Source organism: Epinephelus lanceolatus, chromosome 2, assembly GCF_041903045.1.
Source record: "Epinephelus lanceolatus isolate andai-2023 chromosome 2, ASM4190304v1, whole genome shotgun sequence".
NCBI lineage: Eukaryota > Metazoa > Chordata > Actinopteri > Perciformes > Serranidae > Epinephelus > Epinephelus lanceolatus.
The window spans coordinates 9,915,402-9,939,066 of NC_135735.1; the positions used below are offsets into that span (position 1 = coordinate 9,915,402).

At 42.8% G+C, this 23,665-nt stretch overlaps 1 protein-coding gene across 6 annotated transcripts; it reads left to right on the top strand.

The window, feature by feature from the left end:
• On the top strand, window positions 1–23,221 carry cpeb1b (cytoplasmic polyadenylation element binding protein 1b). 6 transcript variants are annotated; one of them, XM_033623127.2, is made up of 12 exons: window positions 1–160; window positions 381–552; window positions 6,935–7,156; window positions 10,001–10,230; window positions 12,084–12,336; window positions 12,456–12,569; window positions 13,068–13,172; window positions 16,231–16,367; window positions 16,876–17,074; window positions 17,569–17,663; window positions 18,904–18,984; window positions 21,793–23,221. In XM_033623127.2, the coding sequence occupies exons 1-12, from the start codon at window positions 146–148 to the stop codon at window positions 21,901–21,903; spliced, it is 1,734 nt and encodes a 577-aa protein (XP_033479018.1). In that variant the 5' UTR covers window positions 1–145; the 3' UTR covers window positions 21,904–23,221. The 6 variants fall into 6 exon arrangements, with proteins under 6 accessions (XP_033479018.1, XP_078029823.1, XP_078029827.1 ...); XM_078173697.1 differs by having other exon boundaries at window positions 13,068–13,157; XM_078173701.1 differs by having other exon boundaries at window positions 381–546; window positions 6,908–7,156.
• The last annotated feature ends 444 nt before the right edge of the window (window positions 23,222–23,665 follow it).

A 23,665-nucleotide genomic window follows, 5' to 3' on the forward strand; every position in this document is an offset into this window, starting at 1 on the left:
GGGCCTCCTCGCGGCGCTCCATTCGTCCAGCACACGTTCAGTAAATTGAGCCTAATTAGCAGGTTAGCAGACTTCATAAGTATGACCTTTTACCGCAGCCAGCCGTTATTATTGTGACATTTCTCACAGGCTGTCAGTCCACATCATGGCGTTTTCCCTGGTGAGTTAAAAAAAACAACTTAATTAAACCGGTGAATTAAATTAGTTTAACGTTCAACATTTGATCCTTTGTGTGACATGAGACTCACCGACGTCACTGTCAGACCCGGTAACACACCGGAGCTGTTTTAACAACGGTCGGTAAAGTTGTGTTTTGTGCTCGGCCACATGTTTGCACCTTCAGCATGAGTGTCTCCTCTCTTGTTGTCTCCCTCCTGCAGAGAAACGACCCCCGCAGGCCGGACAGCCCGGACACCGAGTCTCCGGCTCTGTCCACCTGCAGCAACGCCGACATCTTCCGCAGGATGAACACCATGCTGGGCAACGCTCTGGATTTCACCGGTGTGTGCACCACGCCTAACAGCACCAAGGGAAAGCAAGACCTGCTGAGTGGTAAAGTCTGTTTAGTGTTTGACTCTTTGCAGCAGGTCGACTTGGCTGCACACACCAAGACCAGGTTCATGCCTGGTTAGTCTGCTGGGGTATAAACACAGGGCTTTAGACGCACTGAGATGAAGGCCCTTCACTGAACCTGTTGGAAAAGTTTGAGCAGACATCAAAAAGTTAATAGCTTCATCTAATTATTTGGATTTTCTTATGTTTTAACCATTTAATTGTAAAATTGACTCAATTTTATATGTATATGACGTTTTAAGGCCACACTGCCAAGAATTGTGATTGGGAAATACTCTAAAGTCCAGAGGTAATCAACTAGCTGTTCAGTCTTTTCCATTAAAACCTAAACAAACTGTCAACCATGTTTAAAATGGTCCTGTGCAGGATTTAGTGGCATCTAACAGTGAGGTTTGCGAATCCTGTGTGCCAAGCGTGAGCTCCCGGTTAGGATTTCTGAAGTTTTCATTGTTCAAATGGCTTCGTACGGTGAGACTAATCATCTCCAGAGGTCTCTCCTCTCCAAAACGAAGAGACTCAATGATTATAAACCCTTAAACACTACGGTGACCAACACAAATGGTCCTATCTAGAGTCAGTGTTTGGTTCAGGAGGTTTTTACTGGGAGCTGAATTATCCCCAGAGGTCTCCTCCTCTCCAAAATAAACAGACCAGGTGATTACAACTGGTAAAAACACTGAGTAAAACCGTTTCGTGTTGCAAATTAATGTTTCTACAGCTTGACGCAGACATCCCGCTTGCACAATACCTGCAAATGTGTGCTCAAAAAAAAAAAAATCGGTGTTTTTCCAATGTGGTTTGGCTTGTGGCACAGTGGCTGAAGCAAAAACAAGACTGACCCTGTGTAGAGCCAGTGTTTGTGCGTCATGGGCTACTGTAGAAACATGGTCATCTCTGTGGATGAGAACCTGTTCTCTATGCAGATATAAATGGCTCATTTTAAGGTAGCAGGTGATTATACACTAAAGAACCTATTATTATATTCCATTTCTATTAAGGATAGACCGATACATCGGCCGGCCGATATATCGGGCCGATATTTCAGTTTTTTACCTGTATAGGCATCGGCCGATACGCACATGGGTTCGCAGATTTATTTTTCCCTGGCACTTTTTTTCATTTGAAAGTATGTGGTTAAGTTGAACAAAGCTGTTGAATCCTACTGTGTACAGTAGTTGTTTTATTTATGCTTCAGCTTAAATATTTGTTTATTTTATGAAGACATTACTGGAAGATTTAAGAGCACTGAACTCTTTTTTTATTTGAATGCATAATAATAATAATAATAATAATAATAATATTCTACCTGTTCTACCTCAACTTTCCATCTTGTTTTAGTATTTTTTACTGTTCAATAAATGTTTCTTATTTTAAACTTGAGACCTGTAATATTTGTTATCATGGTGTCATTTTTTTTTTTATGTAAATTGAGGGAGCAAAAGCAGTATCGGCCCCAAATATCGGCTCAAGAAAATCAGCAATCCATAATCGGTCATCGGCTAAGGGTGATGGAAAAAAATCGGCATCGGCCCTAAAAAATCCATATCGGTCTATCCCTAATTTCTATCAATATATCCCCCTAAATCCTACTCACTGGACCTTTTTAATTGTAAAATTGAGTTTAAGGACTGTTTGAAGGTCACACTACTAGGAATACAATTTTGGTTGGGGAAATACTGTTAGTCCTTTACAGTCATTCTCAGAAGCCCCATTTGACCTCAGTGTTTCTGGTTTTGTCCTCCCAACAGTCCAAAACCCAAAAATATTTCCAGTCCAGTGTGTAAGATTTAGGGGGATTTAGTGGCATCTAGCAGTGAGGATTGCAGACTACAACCGTCTTAACCTTCCACTGAATTTCTTCAGTGTTCATTGTTCAGGAGGATTTTACCGGGAGCTGAATTATCCGCAGAGGTCTCCTCCTCTCCAAAACAAAAGGACCAGGTGATTTAAACCCGGTAAAACACTAAATAAAGCAGTTTCATGTTTAAAAACCAGTGTTTTTCCAACGTGGTGTGTAGGGTTTGCTAACTACGGTGGCTGAAGCGAAAACAAGAATGGGCCTATCGCAAGCCAGTATTTAGTTTGTCCACTCTGGGCTGCTGTAGAAACATGGTGGTGTAACTTGGCGGACTTTGTGGATTAAGCCCCACTTCCTGTGTAGATATAAACGACTCATTCTGAGATAACGAAAACACAACAGTTCTTATTTTCAGGTGATTGTACACCAAAGAGAAAACACTCATTTTTTATTCAATTTCTGCTAAAATATCTTCCTAAATTGTTCACACTGGACCTTTTCATTGATGACCATTTATTCTATGAAATGTCCCAATTTCTAAATGTAGCGTACACTGATTTTTCTTTTATTGTTTTGGGTAGGTCTTTTTAAGTGGCTAAAAAACATTTTGCTGTGGCTCCCATCCCCTCAGCAGTGCTTAGCTTCAGTGTTGGTAGATGTGGTTCATCAGACACTAGCAAAGCAACACAGTACATAAAGTAGGCACAGCAGAAATGTCAGATAGGTTGGACCACCATGTTAAATTATATCTTTAATAGGGATGTTCCTGGCGACTAATTTCCCTGTCAACTAAACGAAAATTTTAATTAAGACTAGTCCACTAGTCTAAAAAAGGGAGAACACACGTAAAGCAAAATTTAGCACAATTTATTAAGTATTTGACACATTGTCCCAGTTGTGTGCATTAAGAGCCCTTTGAAGCCTTTAATCACAATCTTCAACAACCATGTCTGATTTTTAAATGCTGCCGAAGTGCAAGACACTTTGCGCCGTGCGGTATGAATGTGAGCATGACCGCAACTCAGTCAAAAGTTAACCACTAAAATAACATCTGAAATAAAGAAATTGCCTCTGAAATGTGGGGCACATTGAACCTTGCAGATTATCTGACAGAAATGATTCAGCAATTCACATTAAAGTTAATAAAACAACATCTAAATTATAATCAAATTTCAGCTGAAATGAGAGGCATGTAGCTCCGTGCAGTGTGAATGTAAACCTGCACATTATCTGACACCAACTCACTTAAAGTTAACAAATAATAAAACATCTCAAAAAGATTAATTGCTGCTGAATTAATTTTCTAGATCAACGTTCTGCCAAACCGCGCTGGCTTAGTGAGAGGACATCTCTCCAATAAAACAGTCTACTGGAGCATTACCACGGGGAGGGGGACTGCTGTCTGACGGCTCTGTAGCACCCACTAGTGGCAGGCGGCTGCATGACAATTAAGCCGCCTTGTACACGTTCTCGGAACCCATCGGCTGTATTCGGCGATACAGCCTCTGGGGGCAGACCCCTGATTTTTTTTTTTTTTTTTTTTTTTGGCATTCCGGTTTGATTTGGGCGGAGGAGGCAAATTTCCGTTTCCGACTTCCGTTTATATATAAGTAAATATGCTGAACCATGGTGATGGATTCAGAGTTTGCAGTGACGCCAATTATGTTCCGCCTCGTTAGTTCACCGCACAGACCGTTTAACCTGGCAACAACTGCAGCCGGCTCAAGCGTGATTGATCAATATCACGCGGACTAAACACAGCCTACAACCGGAAACCAGGGCTCTTCTGCTCTTCTTCCGGAGGCAAGATCTCCGGGGTTTGCCTACAGACTCTACATTCACTGAATGTAGAGTCTGTATATAGAGACTACCTTGTACGTAAATAAATACTGATTGGTTTAACCGACTAATATTTCCGGTGCCGACTAGCAAGGGGGCGGACGTTTAATCGTTTAGATGTCTAATTGTGTGCATTCCTAATCTTTAAACTTAACAGTTACGGCTGAAAATCACAAAAAAGAAGTAAACAAGTTTGCCAAGTCTGCATATCTCTGCAATTTAAATTAATCGCCAGTTTTCTGGATTATTAGCATGATACTCAGTACGTTTACATGCACAGTTTAATTCCACTTTTAATCGGAATGAAAGGCCATTCCGATTGAAAGTGGTCATGTAAACGGTCATTCCGATTGAAAATTAAATCCGATTAAAGGGGGTGGTTTATTCCGTTCGTCATTCCGAATGAAAGAATTTTGTGTGCATGTATACGCTCATTCCTCTTTAAGTTCATTCCGGTCTTTCTGCGCATGCTCGTTTCCTTGCCCTTCTGGCGTGATGACGTATATAGCGCGCATAGCAACGGGCTGCATAGCAACGGGCTGAGATAGAGCAGTCGGACTTGTTGCACTCACCGGTTTCCATTCGCCACAGCACGGTCTTCTGCCTCCCTTCTTCGACCTTCTACCTCCCTTCTCCTCCTCAACAGATGAAGCATTAGCAGAACAAGGTTGTTGTCGTACTGCTGCTTCAAGAATATAAGCAAAACAAGCCCGAAAAAGGCACTAAGAACGGCGTCGTCAAGCATCTTGTTATCCGGAGCGAGGACTACAGTGTTTTCTTCCGGTAAATGTAAACACGTAACATCCGCCCCGCCCCCTATCCAATCAGAAACGTTCCCTGCCCCAAACCTTGCACAGACCTGAATAAAGGCAATTGAACTGATCTCCCATGTAAACCCTCATTCGGAATGAATATTTCCCATGTAAACTACCTGGAAAGACTTTAATTCCGAATGATTTCATTCAGATTTATTTCATTCCGAATGAGAAGCCATCATGTAACCGTAGCCAGTGATTCGGTCTAAAAAACAAGGTAGCAAAGAACAGAAAGGCACAAATTAGTGCCAAAAATTCACCAGAATGCAGGAAATAAAGTGTTTGATGCTGAAAGTTTTCTGATGGAGGACCCTTAATCCTCTCATTTCATATGTCGCCCCTTCAGTGTTGACACAAAACCTGCGCCCTTGTAAAAATGCATGAACTTGTTTATGTGAATGCAACTTCTTCCCAATTTCCTAAACTTTAAATGCCGAGGACATGACTTCGGTGTCTTCAGTGATAGCTATTGAATCCAGTGTTGGATCCTCCTGCTGCTGATTTGTGGTTTGCATTTTTGTTGTAGCAACCCATTAAGACCGTAAAACCATAAAATGACTCTGAATGAAGTTACAGAAACACTAGTTAGTTTCAAGATGTTTTTTCAAGGTGAAAAGTTGCCTCCCGCCAAAGAAGCCACTGTCACTTTCTCAGCCAGAGTTGCCATCTGTTAAACCTCCTTCACCTTGTCATTATCATTCGGGTGCCAGCAGCTGATTCATGCTGCATCGCTGGTCTGCAGCATTGCAGCACTTTGAAGTTTTTTTGTTTTTTTTTTTACCCCAAGCGTGAGATTGCCAAGATTTAAGCTCAGCACAGTGCCTGCGTCTTTTCCTTGAATTGTTAATTTGCTTAACGGCAGTCTTGTTCTGGATAGTATGGAGGTTTCACTGGGCTTGACATGAGCAGCAGTCCAACACTAATGTCCTGCGAGTTTTACGAAAGTGACTCGTATCTTGACGCAAACTGAGCTGAACTTCTGCTGTGGCCTCTCTGCCCCACCACCCCAGCCTGGTGTTGCTGAATCAGGGCTGGCTGCTGGATGCTTTCCAGGCCTGGAGAGGGGAAGGGAGGAGCTGGCTGTGCAAATCGCTCCGTCCTCAACATCTGATCAGTCAGCTGCTTCTGCTAACAGCGAGTCTCTGCATGCACTGTGTCTTCAGTGTGTGTTTGTGTGCAGGAAAACCTCAGAGGATACATCAGTCGGTGTGTACGGTTAAAGCAGTGATTTAGATCCAGTTTTCTGATCTCTTATTGAGCATCCTCAAATCTGAAGTTCTTTTTAAATCAAGTCTGCTGAGTCATTCGCTCCCATCTCCCATGCTGCCTCCCACCATGCCGCTGTAGCTCTGCCCCTCACCTCCCTCCCTCCCTCCCCCCCTGCCTCTGTCAGCTCACTCAGGAAACAAGGCTAGACAGAGTAAGCAGCAGTAGCAACGGTGGCGGCCGTCTTCCCACCATCGGAGACGTGCTGTGCCTACCAGAGAGGGGAGTACTCCTATCAACAAGCCAATAGCTCCGACAGGAATTTTTCATTACACAGTTGTTAGGCAAGGAAGCAGGGAGGTGGGGGAAAGCTGATGTCATTAGCAGGGGTGTGCAAGTGCATCAGCAGCCATGTCACATGCTGCTAGGTGGGTCAGTGATGCGGACGGAGATGCATGGCAGTTGCACCGGGCACAGAGGCAGCAGGTTAGCTCCCCCGTCATCCAGGGTAGGGGGAGATGAGGCGATCAGAGAAGTTTGTTTTTCAAATTCTCTTTTACAGGAACAGTTTTGTGTGACGACTTTCTCCCTGCCCCCTTTTTTTATGTAACACAGACTGAGACAACAGTTTCTTTTTAGCTGTCTAACACTTCCTCTCTCCTCTCTTTCCCCACATCTCTGAACTGGATCTTGGATCGAGAAGAGTCGGAGCTGGCTGCGGTGGGCAGCAGGAGGATGCTCTTCCCCAACTGTGGTGGCATGCCCGGCTCCCAGGAGATGCCGTCATCCAGGGGCCCACCGGGTGTCACAGACCTGGGCCTGGGCCTCCAGTCTCTCCGGCTGTCCGGCTGGGACAGACCCTGGAGCAGCCAGGAGACGGACACACACACATCCCCCTCGCATGTTCAGACCAACTCACCCTCCAGTAAGTACCAGATCTGTTTATCTAAATGTATCATAACAGCAAAACCTGCAGCTCTGTCTTGTTATATAAAGTGTGTGTTCGAGTACATTCGCTCTCTCCATGACACCATTGATTTGAACATTACAGCAGATATTGTAGCAGCTGTCAGGTTGTCTGCCTCAATTTGTGTCGCCCTCTTTTTTATTGGAATTTGTGGTTGGTTATTAACAGCAGTCTGTGTGTGGGAACAGGCTGTAGCGTCACTCACTAGGGAGGATGATGTGGCAGTTTTGCTTTGCTGCATCTCCAGCAATCGAGCAGGCACAAAAACAATCCAGTGAAGCTACTTTTCTTTTCCCCAAACCTACAGCACGCAAGATTAGAAGTCATTATCTAAACATGTGAGCACCTGTTGATCAAACTGATGATGCCAGGGTATTATTTTCACACCGGGTGCATATGTTAAGTGAGGATACAACCCAGACTAACAGTCAGTCAGCTGTTTAACATGCATGAACATAGATTATGTAAATGCTGACATTCAGGCTGTCAGACAGCTCTGAGATGAGTGTCTGTCTTCAGAGAGGTATCACACACAATAATGATGCCCCACTTGTCCTGACCCATTTGTAGTGCTATCGTTTTATCGCTGCGTGTCCAAACCGACCCGGCATGACTTCATTTAGAGCTTTCTAAACTGGGCCCGCAACAAAGTGGGACAGAGCTTTGAATGCGGCCTACAGCTGAATAATCCCCCTCAGAGCCTCGTGTTCACGGTTACAGGCCACGCAGTACGTATCTGTGTTTCCAGCTGACTCACTTTGTTATCAAGAGGAAGGAAGCTGCTGGTTAATGCTGAAGGAATGGCTGCTAAGCATCGTCGGACTTTGTTTGGGGAAGGTGTTGAATGAATTAGCTAAAGGGAAAGGCATGTAGCTTCTGTGACAAGGCCGGGTTTCAGATTAGCTGCAGCCAAGTTACAAAACAACGAAAGTAAAATTAAAAATGCTTCAAGCATCGACTCAGTTTGGGTTGATGTTGGCAGCCAGCTTGCACATCAAGTATCCTCTCCTACATGCAAATTTGGGAAACTTGACTTGGCGTTTGCTGCCTTTCACTTCTCTCTAATCAATGTGGTGCTCAAGATTCAGCACACGAGCCCAATTCTCTTTGCTCTGCTCTTTGTGGGAGCCTGTTTTTGCAACTGGAGGAGCAAAGAAAGATACACATTTAAGAAACTTGAATTTACAATGCCCGCAGCCTTCTGACAAATTAGTATGGCGCTGTTGATTCAGCACACACATCCCGTCTTCAGTCTGCTCATACGCTTTCAAAACGGACGACGTCAAACAAGCTAAAAGCCCTGACACACCAAGCTGATGGTCGGCCGTCGGTCAGTGTTGGTTAGCATCCCTAGCCCTCGTTGGTGTGATGTATCCCAGACAGTTGGCCCTCTATGGTGATATTCAGCTTCTTTTCTGCTGATTTATCATGTTGAATCGGTGATGGCAGAGCCCATCGGTGAATTAAATGATTGTAGGGCTGGCCGATATGGACAAAAATTTATATCTCTGTATCTATCCTATTTACAGGCTGACTGGCGATTTAAAAGATGTATATCTCAGTATTTTCTACAAAATGAACTACATGTTTTCAGCTGCAAGTCAAAGCCACATTTAGGATGTCACAAGCACTTTTATTAAACAGATTGTGATCAAAATGCAAAGACAGGGATTTTATTCAACTGTTAAAATATACAGCTGCACAACATGTAAATGCAAAATTATATAAAATGGCAGGCCTGTTAACTTTTTGCACACAGCACTGGAGCTACAGAGGTTTAAAGGTTTGCAGCACAGGACACTAAACTATAACCTGAGTATAAGTATCAAGTAGGTCCAAATCCATTGTAGTTTGACACAATTAAACATCTTTTGTGTATGGAGTCCATCTTTTGGCCTTTCAAATGAATCTAGTGCTGGAGAATGATTTAAATATTTTCATTTATGTGGGCTATCGATCTTATTTATACACAGAGCATCAACAGAGAGGCTGAGGGAGGGAAGGAGCAAGAGACAGTTTGTCTGTGTTATATATGTCTTGTATATGAAACGTCTGTGTTGTCATTCCATTTTTATTAAACCCATCTGTCGCCTGCATGAAGGCGCTGTCTCAGTTTCACAAAATAGACTACAACTACCAAGAACAGCAACTTGCTGTGATCCACCTCACACACAAACTAGCTGCTCAGCGCTGGATTGCGTATGTGCTGTGGTAAATTTATTTCAGACTCATTCATTGTAGCTTGTGCGACATATCAACCGATGTCGTACTGTAGACTAATTAACAGACAGATTAAACAGAGGAGCAGCCCTATGTCTTAGTGTTGATGGAGAACTTGAGTGACTGAGTGGGGCGGAGCTGTGCAGAAAGTGTGAACTTGACCCTATATATTGATATGAACAGTGTGGTCTAAATTTATATCTTGCTTGAAAATATATCAATATATCGCACATAGTAGTTATATCTGCTAACTGGCTAACTAGCATCAAGACAGTCCTCTGGTTTCCCTTTTTTAAATGACATACAAAACTGCTGCCGTCTGTTGGTGTGGAGTTATTTCCTCTCATGCAGGCGCAGAGTGTACTTGCTAGTTGGCTGTCATTTGTAGTCTTTGTGGTGTGTTCATGTGCAACTTTTGCCAGAGACACAGGCGACGTGAAGCAACACACCAGGCGGCTTTGTTGCTGCCAGTGTGGTGTCTGGGTCTGAGTGATATCACTACGTCTACCTGCACAGATCACTCTGAGATGGCCGAGTCTTCTCAGTAAGACTGTAAATGGTGTATGTGTCCTTTCTCTCCAGTGCTAGGTATGCTGAACAGCCCCTTCAGTAGCATCCTTGGAAAGCCCCCAGGCTACCTGCCCCCTGAGTCTTTGAGCATGACTGCTGACTTCCTGGAGAAGTTCCCCAGCATGGCGCGCATGGCAAACCGTCTGGACTCCAGCTCCTTTTTGGACTCTCGCTCCAGCAGTCCTGAAGACTCGGAGACCAGCGGATTCAGCTCTGGCTCAGACCACCTCTGTGACATGCTGGTAAGGTTCATGATACCTATTCTGTAACTCCTATTCATGTGCTGGGACTTTTGATGAGTCAGGTGGGGAACGTTTGTTTCAAATGTATATGGGCTTTACTTTAACAACCACATACTGAAGATAAGTGGGCAGTGGGATCACAATATCAGGGTGTATTCAGGTATCTCCCTGCTCATCTCTTAGCTCAAATTCATCAGATGACATGTTGTGTTTGCATCTGCTGCTAGCTCACCTAGCATCACTGAGCCAGCTAATGTTACAGCTCAGCCAAGGAGGAGGCCATTAATGTTCTCCTCATCCTTGTGTACCAGCTCAGTGCCCTGAAACTGGGAGGTCGTGGGATCATACCGGGTCAAAGACTATAAAAATGGGACCCATTGCCTCCCTGCTTGGCACTCAGCATCAGGGGTTGGAATTGTGGGGGTTAGATCACCACATGATTCCCGAGTGCGGCACCGCAGCTGCTCACCGGGTCTCCGGGTCAAATGCGGAGAACAAATTTCACACGCTCAAGTGTGTGACAATCAGTGGAACTTTACACTTTAAACTTTAGATACATGCTTCCTTCTGCATGGTGATATGGTTGGCAATGTGGTTACATGAAACTGCTCAAAACAAGGTCTGTGGATTATGTTGAGTGACTGGCTCATGATTTCTGGAAAGAGACATTGCTGCTGAGATTTTCAAATTGAGCATAGCGTTAGTTCAGGCAGGACACAGTGTCAAGCTCAGCTCACATCCAAGCTACATCAACAAACAGCCCAATCAACTGATGGAGCAGCTGATTGATCACATGATTCCTTTCTATGCAACCAATTTGCAGATCTCATTCAGGGCGCCCTATTTAAACTGCTCTGGCCTGCCTACTGTTACTGCTTCCTCTCAAGCTGCTTTGCAACCTGCCTCCACCCCAGCTCCTCTTTTTCATGCTGTGTCTGACTTATCAATGTCATTTTTGTTTGTCACTGATACTGCTCTGCCGCTCTCCCAGGAGTCTTTGCTGCTGCTCTTCCTGCCTTAGACTTTCCTCGTAGGCGAGTGGAAGGATGGAGAGACCCCAGAACAGAACAATACCGCCAAATATAATATTAGTTTTGACCAAAGTGGACCTGACTGAAATGTTTTGGGGGTTTTTTGGCGTTTTGAGCACTAAGTGCCGTCTTCAATGTTAGTGCCATTATATTAGAGAGAAGGCAGACATCTCTACGGCTCATATCTAGATTGATAAATGGCACTGCAGGTAAGAGGACAAACATGTATTTTTGATTTTGGGGGGAACTGTTCTTAAGGAAACACAAAACTCAGGGTAGACTTGGACCCTACAGGCAGATGCTGGGGTGGAAATGGGTCTTATAAAATGGCAGCAGTGGAGGCTGCATCAGTGTCGGCAAGTGTCAGCGTAGCTTTTAGGTGAAGTATAGCAGCAAGCCTGCAGCAAAAAACATACAGCGTCAGTACACCTTCATATTTGTATAAGTGTGTTTAACATATGTTGCAATTAGATGAGGAGTGAGAGCAACAGCAGGCTGAAACCGGCTGCATGAGGTAGCTCTCAGGCTTCACTTCATTAGAGGAAAAAACTATTTCTAATGTCAAAAAAACTCAGAGCAGCAGTTTGGAAAGTGACAGGACTCTGAACTGATGATCAGTACATTTATTGAGCTCTCCTTGTAAGCCATTGTAGTACAGGCTGTGCTACTCCCTCAGTGTTTTAAATCTGGCCTTTGTTTGTGCTGGATGTGCTTGTATGATTAGGCACAAAGATGTGTACTGTATAGAGTTTTAATCACATTTAGAAGTCTGCTCATGTCTCAAGTGAGGTACCATTTGTCTGGACATGTCTTTCTCTCTAGTCAACACTGCGGATTTCCCCTCCCCTGCCGTATCTCGCATCAAACATGCAGAAGGATCTACTGCGCCTGGGCTCCCGTCTGGACCCCCAGGACTCCAGCTCTCCTCTGACACCGCCATCCAGTGCCAGCCCCGCCTCAGCCATCTCTCGCCGCTGGCGTACCGGCTCCTCCTGGCCTGGTGCAGATATGCTGGAGCAGCCGGATGATACGTTCAGTATCGAGAGGGAGGCCCGCCTGCACAGACAGGCTGCAGGTAAATCTGACTTATCACGGTTCTGCCCTTTTTTAAATGTCTTGAGTTGTATACGTGGTAGATGTGGTGGCTTTGTGGATTGAAGTGACATCTGAATTTTGTCTTTGTGGACTCGTCAGCTGTGAATGAGGCCACGTTCACCTGGAGCGGTCAGCTGCCTCCCAGAAACAACAAGGATCCTCTGTACTCCTGCAAGGTCTTTCTTGGTGGCGTGCCTTGGGACATCACTGAAGGTAAATACTTAAATTGTGCTAGATTTTGACGGTTTTCTGGGTGTTTTCCTCTTTTCGACAGGGAAATTAGTCACCAGAAACATCCCTAGTCTGAGCTGGGCTTTAGTGTTGGAGATGGCCACCCAGCCTTTTCATAGAAAATGCAGTGATGAGTAATGGGTTACTGGTACCACTGGGCGGAGTGATAAACTGAATCGACTGGTTTGAGAGTGTAGGCAGAAGTATGTCAATACTATGAGCATCCAGAGTGGTAATATGCGATTCCAACCACTGAAAAGTTCCCATTAAAGAAAGTGTAGCATTTGTTTTTCCCATGCTCACCCTTGAAAACCCGAGCAGTCATTGTATTAAAAAATATCTAGCATTTTAAGCTGTGTCCCTGTTAACGTCTCATAACCACATTGGTTATAACTACAGAGATTTGCCACTTACTGGAAACAATACTTCTTGAAATACTTGTCACACTGGTTAATTTTGTCTTTGTCCTTTTTCTGTCAGCTGGCCTGATTAACACCTTCAGTGGCTACGGCCCTCTGACCGTGGAGTGGCCTGGTAAGGATGGAAAGCACCCTCGCTGTCCTCCCAAAGGTAATGTGGCAAAAGGTAACGACAAGCTGGTAGGCTATTTATTTTTTCTTCGTGGTTTCAGGGTGGCACTGTGGTGAGCACATGGCATGCTGGTGAGTCTGAGTGTTGGTCTCCAGAGCAGCTTTGGATGGTGATACTGGGGCTTAAATGTAGCATGAAACATGGTGGTAGACGTAGAAACTGAACAAGAGAAATGCTTCACACTGCATTAAACCTGCAGTAGTCCGTTTAAACACTTATAATGTTGGGTTTCTGTGATTTTTGGACGTATTGATTCAGCCTGCTGGTAATTTTTAAGCTGTTAGACGGAGCAAATATTCAGTCAAGTGTCTGTCAGTGTTTGAAGGTCTACTTGTGACTGCTGTTCATTTTTCCTAATGCAGCTTTCACGGCAGATGTCCTCATTATTCAAGACATTTTTTCTTACTACACACAATTCTCACACCTCTTGCATCATTCAGACAGCAATGATCAGTCTCAGGCTGCAGCTTCGTCATCAGTAATTTGTTGAAGACATGTTTGTTTGATTAGGAAAAAGACAAAGCTGTTAAGTGATAATGATTTATTTTGTTGAATACTTTTTTAAAACTCATGATTGTTAGGCCTTTTAAAGCAGACACATTGAGGGCCCTTTCACATGTACCTCGTTTGGTATGAACCTTTGGACTGTCAGTTTGATCTGAACCAAAATTATATCTGAAGCCTCCCCAGGACCACTGTGCGGACCAAACAGCTGAACCTTGGTCTCTCTAAAAGAGGTGGTCTGTGTGGATCTACCTAAACCGTGGTTCATTTGGTGTTAAGACATATTTTACATGATTTGGATTTTGAGATCACTTGCATAAAGTTTTTGCTGGCTATCTTCAAGTGATGAAGAGGGGTGTGGGTGGACGACAAAGCATGACCGTGACTTTGCTCAGAGCAGACGGGTGTTTTGGCAGAGAAATTGGCAGTAAAGTTGTCAAATAGTAGTGAATGTACAGTCAGTGTTGGGATGTAACTAGTTACATGTCATGGCATTAGGCGTGTGCCATATTATCTCGCTCATAATAATATAATTTTTAATATATGAAAATTCATATTGTGATCCTCGCGATACTTCAACTTGTTGACATATTGACGTCATACTGTTACCCACGGCAATGACAAACATGGCTGAAAGCAAAATTACTACCGACACCGCGGTGGTTCCAAAAAGAGGAGCAGCTTCAGTAGTGTGGAATAAACTGTGGCGTCCTGAATGTTTTATGAACAGCCCCGGACTTCTCAGACTCTTTTAGTGAGTTACTGCTCAGAGGGAACTCGTTCAGGGGCTCCTCTGGCAGCAGCACAGCGCCTCTCCCTCTCCTCTCTCGCCGTGCGCACACGGGAGTCGGTGTCATCAAGTGATTTTGTCATAAACCTTTGGTAATGTAAACCTACGTGACGCTCACAGCTCAAAAAAATCTACATGTGAATGTGTGACAGTTGTGGTATCATAACAGCCTGTCACAGGTTACAGCGTGATGATTAGAGGAGAAATGAGAGCATAAAGGTCCAGGTGGAAATATTTTCAGTAAAAAGCTCATATGTAGAATATAAAATATATTCTGTAGCTTTGCATCTCTTTGTCATGCAGGGAAGCTTTCTCTTGGCATATTTCTGGACAACATGAGTCAGTGAAGCCGTTGGGACAAATTTGAGTGCGACCCTAAGTGTAGGATGGTTTACAAGGAGCTTTCTCTACATCCAGACAGACTCCATCCGTCTGGACGTTTGCTCTCAAATTTTGAGCGCTGTTTTTGGTTGTTTGTCTTGTTTGAATTTGCACAGCTCTGCTCCCAGCAGGAACAGCAGTGGATATCAGGTGATTAGACCGTGTGCTCCACCTCCTGTCAGCACATGAAGCGTGCCCTTTTCCCTACTCTGCTCCCTGCTGGACTGTTGCAGAGTGTAATCTTCGTCTCTGCTTTCTCACAGCAGCATGTTTTATTGCTTCCAGCGTTCATCCCCTCACAGAGAACCAAAGTTATTCTGTGTGTGTATATATAGAGTTCTATGATGCACTGTTACACAGTGGATGTAACATTTATTGTTTCGTCTCCTAAAGTTGGAAGAAACACACAGACATGGGGGAGGTCTTTTTAGCTTTATTGTCCTGTTTAAAACATTTGTAAGACAAGTAATCAAATGTAATAATTTACATTCCCTTCAAGTAATTAAAGTTACATCACTTATTAATTTTTTAACAGGGTAACTAGTAATCTGTTACCTTTTACATCTCAAAAGAATTTTCAGTCTCTTCCTGTGTGTCAGTCGCACACGGGCAGAGACTGAAACGACTTTAAAAAGAGTCAGTAGGGCAATTCCTTTGTGGGAGGATTGAACAGCCTGTCTACAAACTAGTCCGTGTCTAGTATAGAGAAACGCGGCTCATGAAGGTGATGACGTCAGGACATGGGTGTATCGTGTGTAGTTCTTTAGTGTGCTCGCGTAATTGAAATGTGAAACCAAAACTAATTCGGTCAAATCTGTACGATGTAGGACCGCCCCTAAAAGTCAGACGAGTCAAATAATCATTCGGAGACCCTTCAGTCAACTGAGATTCTTCAAGTTGAGCAGTCTCTTTTGGAATTCAGTTAGTGTACTTATGGGGACTTTCTGTCCCCAGATTTAGCTGCAGAGTGAGCGCTCCTCGCTTTCATGCTGCTCTCCACTACAGGCAGCTGCAGACCCAAGTTGAGTCGGAGTGAGACAAAGGCAGCTTCCTGGAGGAAGAGAGGCTTTATAATGTTATCTCCTGCCTTCTACCTAGAAGTGGTGGATTTACAGCTCACAACAACTTAATATGATACAGACCAAATCCGATTTGACTGACGTAATTCTGAGTCGTGTGCAGCCCTAATACAGCATAACAAAAATATGAACCTTGGTTCAGACTTTCAGATGTGAAAAGGCCCTTGATGTTTTTTTTGTACTTGGTATAGTTGCTGCCTGAACATTGTGAGGGTCGTCATGCTGGAGTCTAAATTCTCACCATAATACTGTGAAGGCCATGTTATTATATGTGCTAAAGTATTCTGGATGTTTCTAGGTTATGTTTACTTGGTGTTTGAGAACGAGAAGTCTGTGCGGGCGTTGCTCCACGCCTGCTCCCAGGATCCGTTCCACCCAGAGGACAACCGAGAGTACTACTTCAAGATGTCCAGTCGCAGGATGAGATGCAAGGATGTGAGTAGAAACTTAAACATGCAGGGCACAGTTATGCAAAAACTACATACTGTGTTGGAACTGGCCAAAATGTGAACTGTGGCAGCTGAGAATAAAGCTGTCAGGACTGAAAGCTGATCAGATTTGTAATCTTGGTTCATTATTCTCTGATCACATCAGAGCTCAAACTGATGCGACAGAAAACTAATTGGCATAATTCATAATCCATTAATTGTTTTTCGTTTATCAAACAAATGCCAAACATTCTCCGCAGCATCTCCTTTGAGCCTTTGCTGCTTTTCTGCTTGGTCACTGTAAATTGAATACTTAAGTGCATCATGTTCTGCAGCCCACAGTCCAAACTTTTTGATTTAATAGTGGGGAAAAATGTCAGTAGGTTAATTAGTTGTCACCATAGATCAGATGGTTTCTTACTTTAAAACTGGCAATGTTGTGATTTATTTTACCGAGGCAAAGTTTTGTAAAAGTCATCTGACTGCTGACTCTTGTCTCTTTTTTTGGTTTATAGGTGCAGGTGATCCCCTGGGTGATCTCCGACAGTAACTACGTGCGCTGCCCCGCTCAGCGCTTGGACCCCAGTAAGACGGTGTTTGTTGGTGCGCTGCATGGCATGCTGAACGCTGAGGCGCTGGCCAGCATCATGAACGACCTGTTCGGAGGCGTCATGTATGCTGGCATCGACACGGACAAGCACAAGTACCCCATAGGTGAGAGCGCATGTGTTGAGTCAGATGTAATGTCCAGCTTTTCACTCTTAAAGTGAAACATGCTAAAGGTAAAATTGTGCTCCTGTATGTGCATGTAGTTTGCAGAGATACATGTGGAGTTTGAATTAGTGTAAATTGTTGTTGGTCACCTGTCTCTTTAGGAACTTCTTTTTGTGTTCAAGATTTACCTTTTTAATCATTAAGCTTTTTGAAAATGATGGTGCATGAATGAAACCTGCTTTCAGAAGCAAACACAGACTGAGTCACATTCATGACGATAAACTCGGTCAATTTCAGTGGAGTTGCCATGACCAGTGTATTCACTTTGACATGAGGGTTTGAGCCATGCATCAGTTGCAAATTATAAGTGCTGGGCACTGAGGAAACGAAGCGAAGGGAGCTATCAAATGTCTGTTTTTATATAAGTTGCTGTGCAGAATATTTTTTGCCAAACAGTCGGATATAAACTGAATTCTGTGCCTTTCCCTGTTCAGGCTCTGGACGTGTCACTTTTAACAATCAGCGCAGTTATCTGAAGGCTGTGTGCGCAGCATTTGTGGAGATCAAAACCCCCAAGTTTACAAAGAAGGTAAGAACAGTGTTTCCCACAGAGTTTGAATGTGTGTGTGTGTGTGTGTGTGTGTGTGTGTGTGGTGGAAGCTGATGATGGGTGGGACGACAGCGACCTCCACTATCCCCCCCTTTTTTACGTTTAAATTCCCAAGTGTCCCTTTGAATTTATTAACTCGACACAGAATGATACAGAGGTTTTTATGGGTCCGTGAACACAGTGCAGGTGGAGCTCTTGATGAGTTTTTTTCCTCAGCTGTGATTTGACTTGTAGGGTGGATAATTGATCTGTAGATCCACTCAGAGCTGATCAGATCGATGGATGCCAGGAGCAGCTGCTGCGGAGGCAAACTTTAGACCCAACAGAACGAACGGTTGAGTTTTACTTTCAATGTGCCTGACGTTCTGCTGATCCGTCTCTGCCCCAAGTGTGCTCTGCACTCTGATAATGTGGTGCTATAAATAACAAAACGTGTATATATATATTATTCCAATAGCGCTCCTAATTAACAGCTTAGCTCCAAAAATAGAAAATCTATTTGTGGTGGCAAATGTTTTAATTCAATTGTAAATGAAACTGTATCGAAAGTGACCGCGACCTGCAAGACAGTAAAATGTCAACAGCGTGGGATGTAAACTATACTCTGTAATATTATAAGGGAAAATATAGAAACATTAAATACTACTGAAAATTCACCGCTAGCTGAGACTTGAATGATCGATTGAGCAGCAGAAAATTAAATTTTATGTTTACTTTGCAATATTTAGCATTCCGAAATTGGGCACTCTGTGTAATGGGTATTTTTGGTACATTGGGTATATTGAGATTGTAATTCTTATGTCCTCCTTTTACTCAAGTACAATTTTGAAGGCATGACCTGTACCTGTAACAGTATTTCTGCACTGTGGCAATGCAGCTTCTACTGAAGTAAAAGATAATAGTATCACTATAACCACTGATGATTGATCATTATTTGCTGCTGCTGCTGCTGGTGTGGACAGTGACTGCCTTGGAGTGACTCTTTTAATTGAAATAATAAAACAGGAGTGATAATCAGATATAAAAATATTCCCGTGAAAACCTTATGCAGCACAAATGCTTTAAAACCTGCAATATTTTTTATTACTTTGAAAGTCACTGGTGCTTCATCAGGAAGTTCTCAGTTACAGTAGTGGAAGCTTTTTTTAACTGTGCTTTCACACCTCTCTCACTGTGACTGCTGTGAAATGACTTTCGTGGCTTTGCCTTTTCCCCTCAGGTCCAGATTGACCCGTACCTGGAAGACTCCATGTGTCAAGTTTGCCTTCGCCAACCTGGGCCTTTCTTCTGCAGAGACCAGGTCAGTGCAAAGTTTGTGCTTCAACAAAATCTTCTCGTGCTAGTAGCAGCGCTCGGTGACAGTTATGGCCAGTCTTTTCTTACATCCAGGTAGAGCACTGTCAATCCCACAGCTGAGTAGCCTAACTAAATATAGGTACTGTCATGCTACCTGCAGATGCCATGGTCAAAACACTGTATGCCTCCCCTGGTATTATTTTCCAGTGTAGGTTACTGACACCTAGTGTACAGAAATTGTATTACACTAAAAATAAACAGACAAATTAAAAATGGATCTTACAGTAATTGTTCATTTATTTAATTCCAAGCTCTCAGTTAACAGACTTTGACCCACTGTACATTTCTGTAGTTTTCTTGTGCAGTGAGGAATTATCAGACACTACAGCGCATTTTGGGTTTTACCTCAGAATAGAGTGGATTACATTTTGTTTATGGTCTTTGGAAATGTTTACAACCTGGTGAACCTGTCAGCCCTCAGTGTAGCCACATCACTGTTTCCATATTTTGGTAACTAACTTTGTTAAAGGGAAACTTAAGTATTTTTCAACCTGGACCCTACTTCCCCATGATGTTGTGTGTGTAAATGGCTAATGGCAAAAACTTGGTCAAGTATTGAGAGAGTGCTCCAGCCACAGTGGTTACAGGTAATTGTGCACTGTTTGTATGTCCACTAAATGTGCTCATCTTTGCCACTGACAGGCTCACATTATTATTTTAAGTGCCTGGCAGTTACGTAAAGGGGTCCTTTACAGAGAAATCAAACGTTGTTCCTTAACTGTTGCTGGTAGGGCCGTAACGGTACGTGTATTTGTGTTGAACCGTTCGGTACGCGACTTCCAGTTCGGCACGACCCTGTACCGAATTATTGGGTGCAGGACATTATTTTTTTTTTTTTTTTGTTTTATTTTAATTCTCTGCCTTCACTTTGTGCAGCGCATTCTCGCATTTTGACAACATGGCAAGTGAGCCTGACGAACCTGAAGACCCACCCGCAAACCTTAAGTCTTCCGTTTGGGAACACTTTGGTTTCAGAGTAAAATACGAAGATGGAAATAAACAAGTGGACAAGACAAAAGCAGTGTGCTGACACTGCAGAACAGCAGTCGGGTATGTACTTGGAAACACGTCTAACATGCTAACGCATGTTAACGCAATCTGGCGCAAACTACGATATCGTCGTCATTTAAAAAGAGAGCGTTTCCCTGACCATCGCGCTAAAGAAATAACCAACGCCATTGGAGTTGAGTAAAATTGTTTAAGCTGCACTTTAGATATAAGCATGTTTTGTTTACGGCACTTTAACAAAGTGGGAAAGCTAAGTAAGTTCCTAGTAAAACTGAATCTGAGCAGGCTTTAAAGCTGACCAGCTGCACTATACTTTTTATTTTAATTGAGAAACTGTTTAAGCAGAAATTTATATTTTTCATTCAAAAAATGTGTTAAAAAAACAGCAGGATTTTATTTTTCACTTTTATATTTCTATTTTAATTCAAACAATGTGAAAAAGCAGGATTTTACACATATATATTTGTTTCATTCAAAAATTGTGTAAAGAGTTAACTGCTGTGGTGGTATGTTTTAATAAGGTTACCAATAAGTAAAAGATATTTAATAGTTGTCTATTTTTTTCATTACTGTACCGAAAAAAAAAAACGAACCGTGACTTGTGTACCGTTACACCCCTAGTTGCTGGTGTGTTTATCGTGACCAAATCTTGCTCAAGGAAAAGTCTTGTCCTAAAATCTAACAAGAGGTGAGAGTTGGAGTGTCAGGAAGATTTTGTTGAAGTACAGAAAGTGTAGCATAGTGTTATCTAAAAGATTTTCAATGTCATGGATGAATATTGAGCTGAGATTTCAGAACATTTCTCCTTGAGTGAGGTCACAATAACAGACTGTTGTCAGACACTTAGAATAACAGTCTGAGCCCGTCAGTGGCAAAAACGAGCCCTTTCAATAGATGTAAATTGACGGTGCACTATCGCCTGTAAATTGACGGTGCACTATCGCCTGTAGGAATAACGTGCAGTCTGTTTTCACCGCTGTGTTTGCAGCGCTCTCAGTACTGGACAAATTTAAAAAATTGTATCCTTTAGTCACTTGGACACAAACATGAGAAAATAGGGACCAGATTTACTGAAGTTTCAAAGTAAATTGTTACAACTGGTGGCAACAATGGCTGATGCTACAAAACAAGACCAAACCAGAATTATCCTTTACATTTTTATTTTTGAGCTATGGTGCATTAATTTGAAACCCGAGCAAACTGGCTTGATTTCTTTCAAAAACACGGGAAGAATGCAATAAGCAACAAAAGAAGAGAAAAAATTGCAAGAAACTAGTAAAAAGAGAAAATTTAAAAACAAGAAAATTAGTTGAAGGGAAAATAAAAAGATTTAAAAAACAAACACAGAAATGACTTGGAAAAAGTGCTTCAATATTATAATAATTCTATACCTTAATTTTACATTTGTAATAATTATAGTTTTTTTCCTGACTTTTTTTCTTTTTTCCCTAGTTTAAAAAAATGGTTTTCTACTATTTTTTTGCAATTTGTGGGACATTCCTTACCAAGTTGCTCATTGCCTCTTTCCCATGTTGTTAAAGAAATGGCACCACTGTGCTCAGGGTTCAAATGTTTAAATACTTGCAAAAGGCGTCTGAAAGCAGCCCAAGAAAAGAGATGTCACTCAGGTTTCAGAGGGTTAAATCAGTTTGAAATGGATCATCCTGAAGTGTCTTTACCAACATCAGGAATGTCATTATGAATTAACCCACAATGCACTTTATCACTGTCTGTCGACACACAGGCCTGCTTCAAGTACTACTGCCGCTCTTGCTGGCACTGGCAGCACTCCATGGACATCTTGAGCAACCACCGGCCCCTCATGCGCAACCAGAAGAACAGGGATTCCAGCTAGAGCAGATGGATTCAAACACTCTGAAGGGCCAGAGGAAGAGCCCCCCTCGACCGGGCGAGGCTGCCCGCCAAGAAGAGCACGTGTGCCAGATGTCCCTCGGTACGAGGGCACCATGGCACTCCACCAGGCACTGGGGATATCACTGTAGAAAATGTTCACTTTTGCACTTGCTACATTTTTGCTGTTGTTCACAGTGACACTATGCACAGTGACCTTGTTGGGAGAGACAAGGGGCCCTTCACACTTATGCATTTTCCCAGACTTGCGGCCAGACAGAGAGACGGGAGTCAGCCTAAGGTTAAGAAGTGGACGAAAATGCCATTTTTTTTCTTTTTGTTTACATGTGTTGCATAGTGAAGAGCAATCACGCGAGTCTCATTGCCGTTCATTGGCAAATGCCATACAGTGCCTTTAAATTTTTATTTTTTTCCCCTCCTCCCTCCCTCCCCTACCCCCAGTTGGCATCTGTTTTTTCCTGTGCAAGCCAACTGGTGTTTCTTACTTTTGGGAGTTGAATGTTGGGCTTCATTTAACCAGTCGCATTTCAGACATTTTTACGCAGTTTTTTACTAATTTGTACACAAACGGTTTTAAGTCATGACATGAAAATTTTGAACAGAATTCTACCAGGCGGCTGTTTATGGGAAAACCCCCCTTTTATTTTTCCTTTTTTCTCATACATTTTTCTGTGGCTATTTTTCTTTTTTTATTAATTTGCCCTCCCAAAATTTCAACTGAATGGGCACAAAATGTTGGAAGTACTACTTTAACTTTGTTGGTCCAGTTATATTAAATGTATGTAACAGTACTACTGGATATCCATCAATTCTCAAGCACCTGATGGATCCTGTTGAGTAGAGTGAATGAACCTTTGATTGTACATAGTTTGATTTTTGCACTTTTTAATTTGCACGTGTGGAGAGGTGGCAGTGGTTTTTAATCACTTTTGTACATCAGCAGGGGGACACGCCTACGTTAGAACAGCTGCTTGTTTCCTGTTGAATGTAAGAACTTCCACTTAGCTGATGATAAATTTAATCTATCCAGAGCTTGAGTAGACCCCAGTAAATGATTCCACGCTTTCTTATCCCATTTTGCCTTCCTGTTCCAGTTGGACATAAATGCATAATAAGCTGTGTGCCAAAGACAAAGTGTCTTTTCTTTATCCATTCAGTTTGTCATGCTGAGCTTGTTGTCCCTTTAGCCCAGCTGCTTTTTAGAGTTTTGAAAGTCTACCTCATTGTGGTCTGCCAAGTTTGCTGCTCTTACAGTTGTGGAGTATGTTCAGATTGGGCACAATAAAGGTGTTTAAGCATTACTCGTCATGTCTGGACTCTGATTGGTTGATTTAACTGTTGTATTGTGTATCAGAGTTCTTTAAGAAATCCTGGTCTTAAAGGAATACTTCAACCACAAAATCACTATCGGTTAGTCGTGCAGAGTTCCCTTGAATTTGCAATGAAAACACTTGTTTTTTTGACTTCACAGAAAACGGCAAACATTGCTTTATCGACTGGGGACTGTTTAACAACAGAAACTATATCAAAACTAAGGACTCGTACAACTTCTGCAGTATAATCCAAATCTTATTTATCCAGCTGTAGGTTCCTCACTTCCCACACACACGTCTCTCTAAACAAACCTATTGGAGACTAGCTTTGAAGGAAGAGTTTTCAGAGGCATCTGAGGAAATTCAAGGTAACACGGCATGACTGACAGGAATGGTAATTTTGTGGGTGAACTCCTCCTAAACATAGTCATC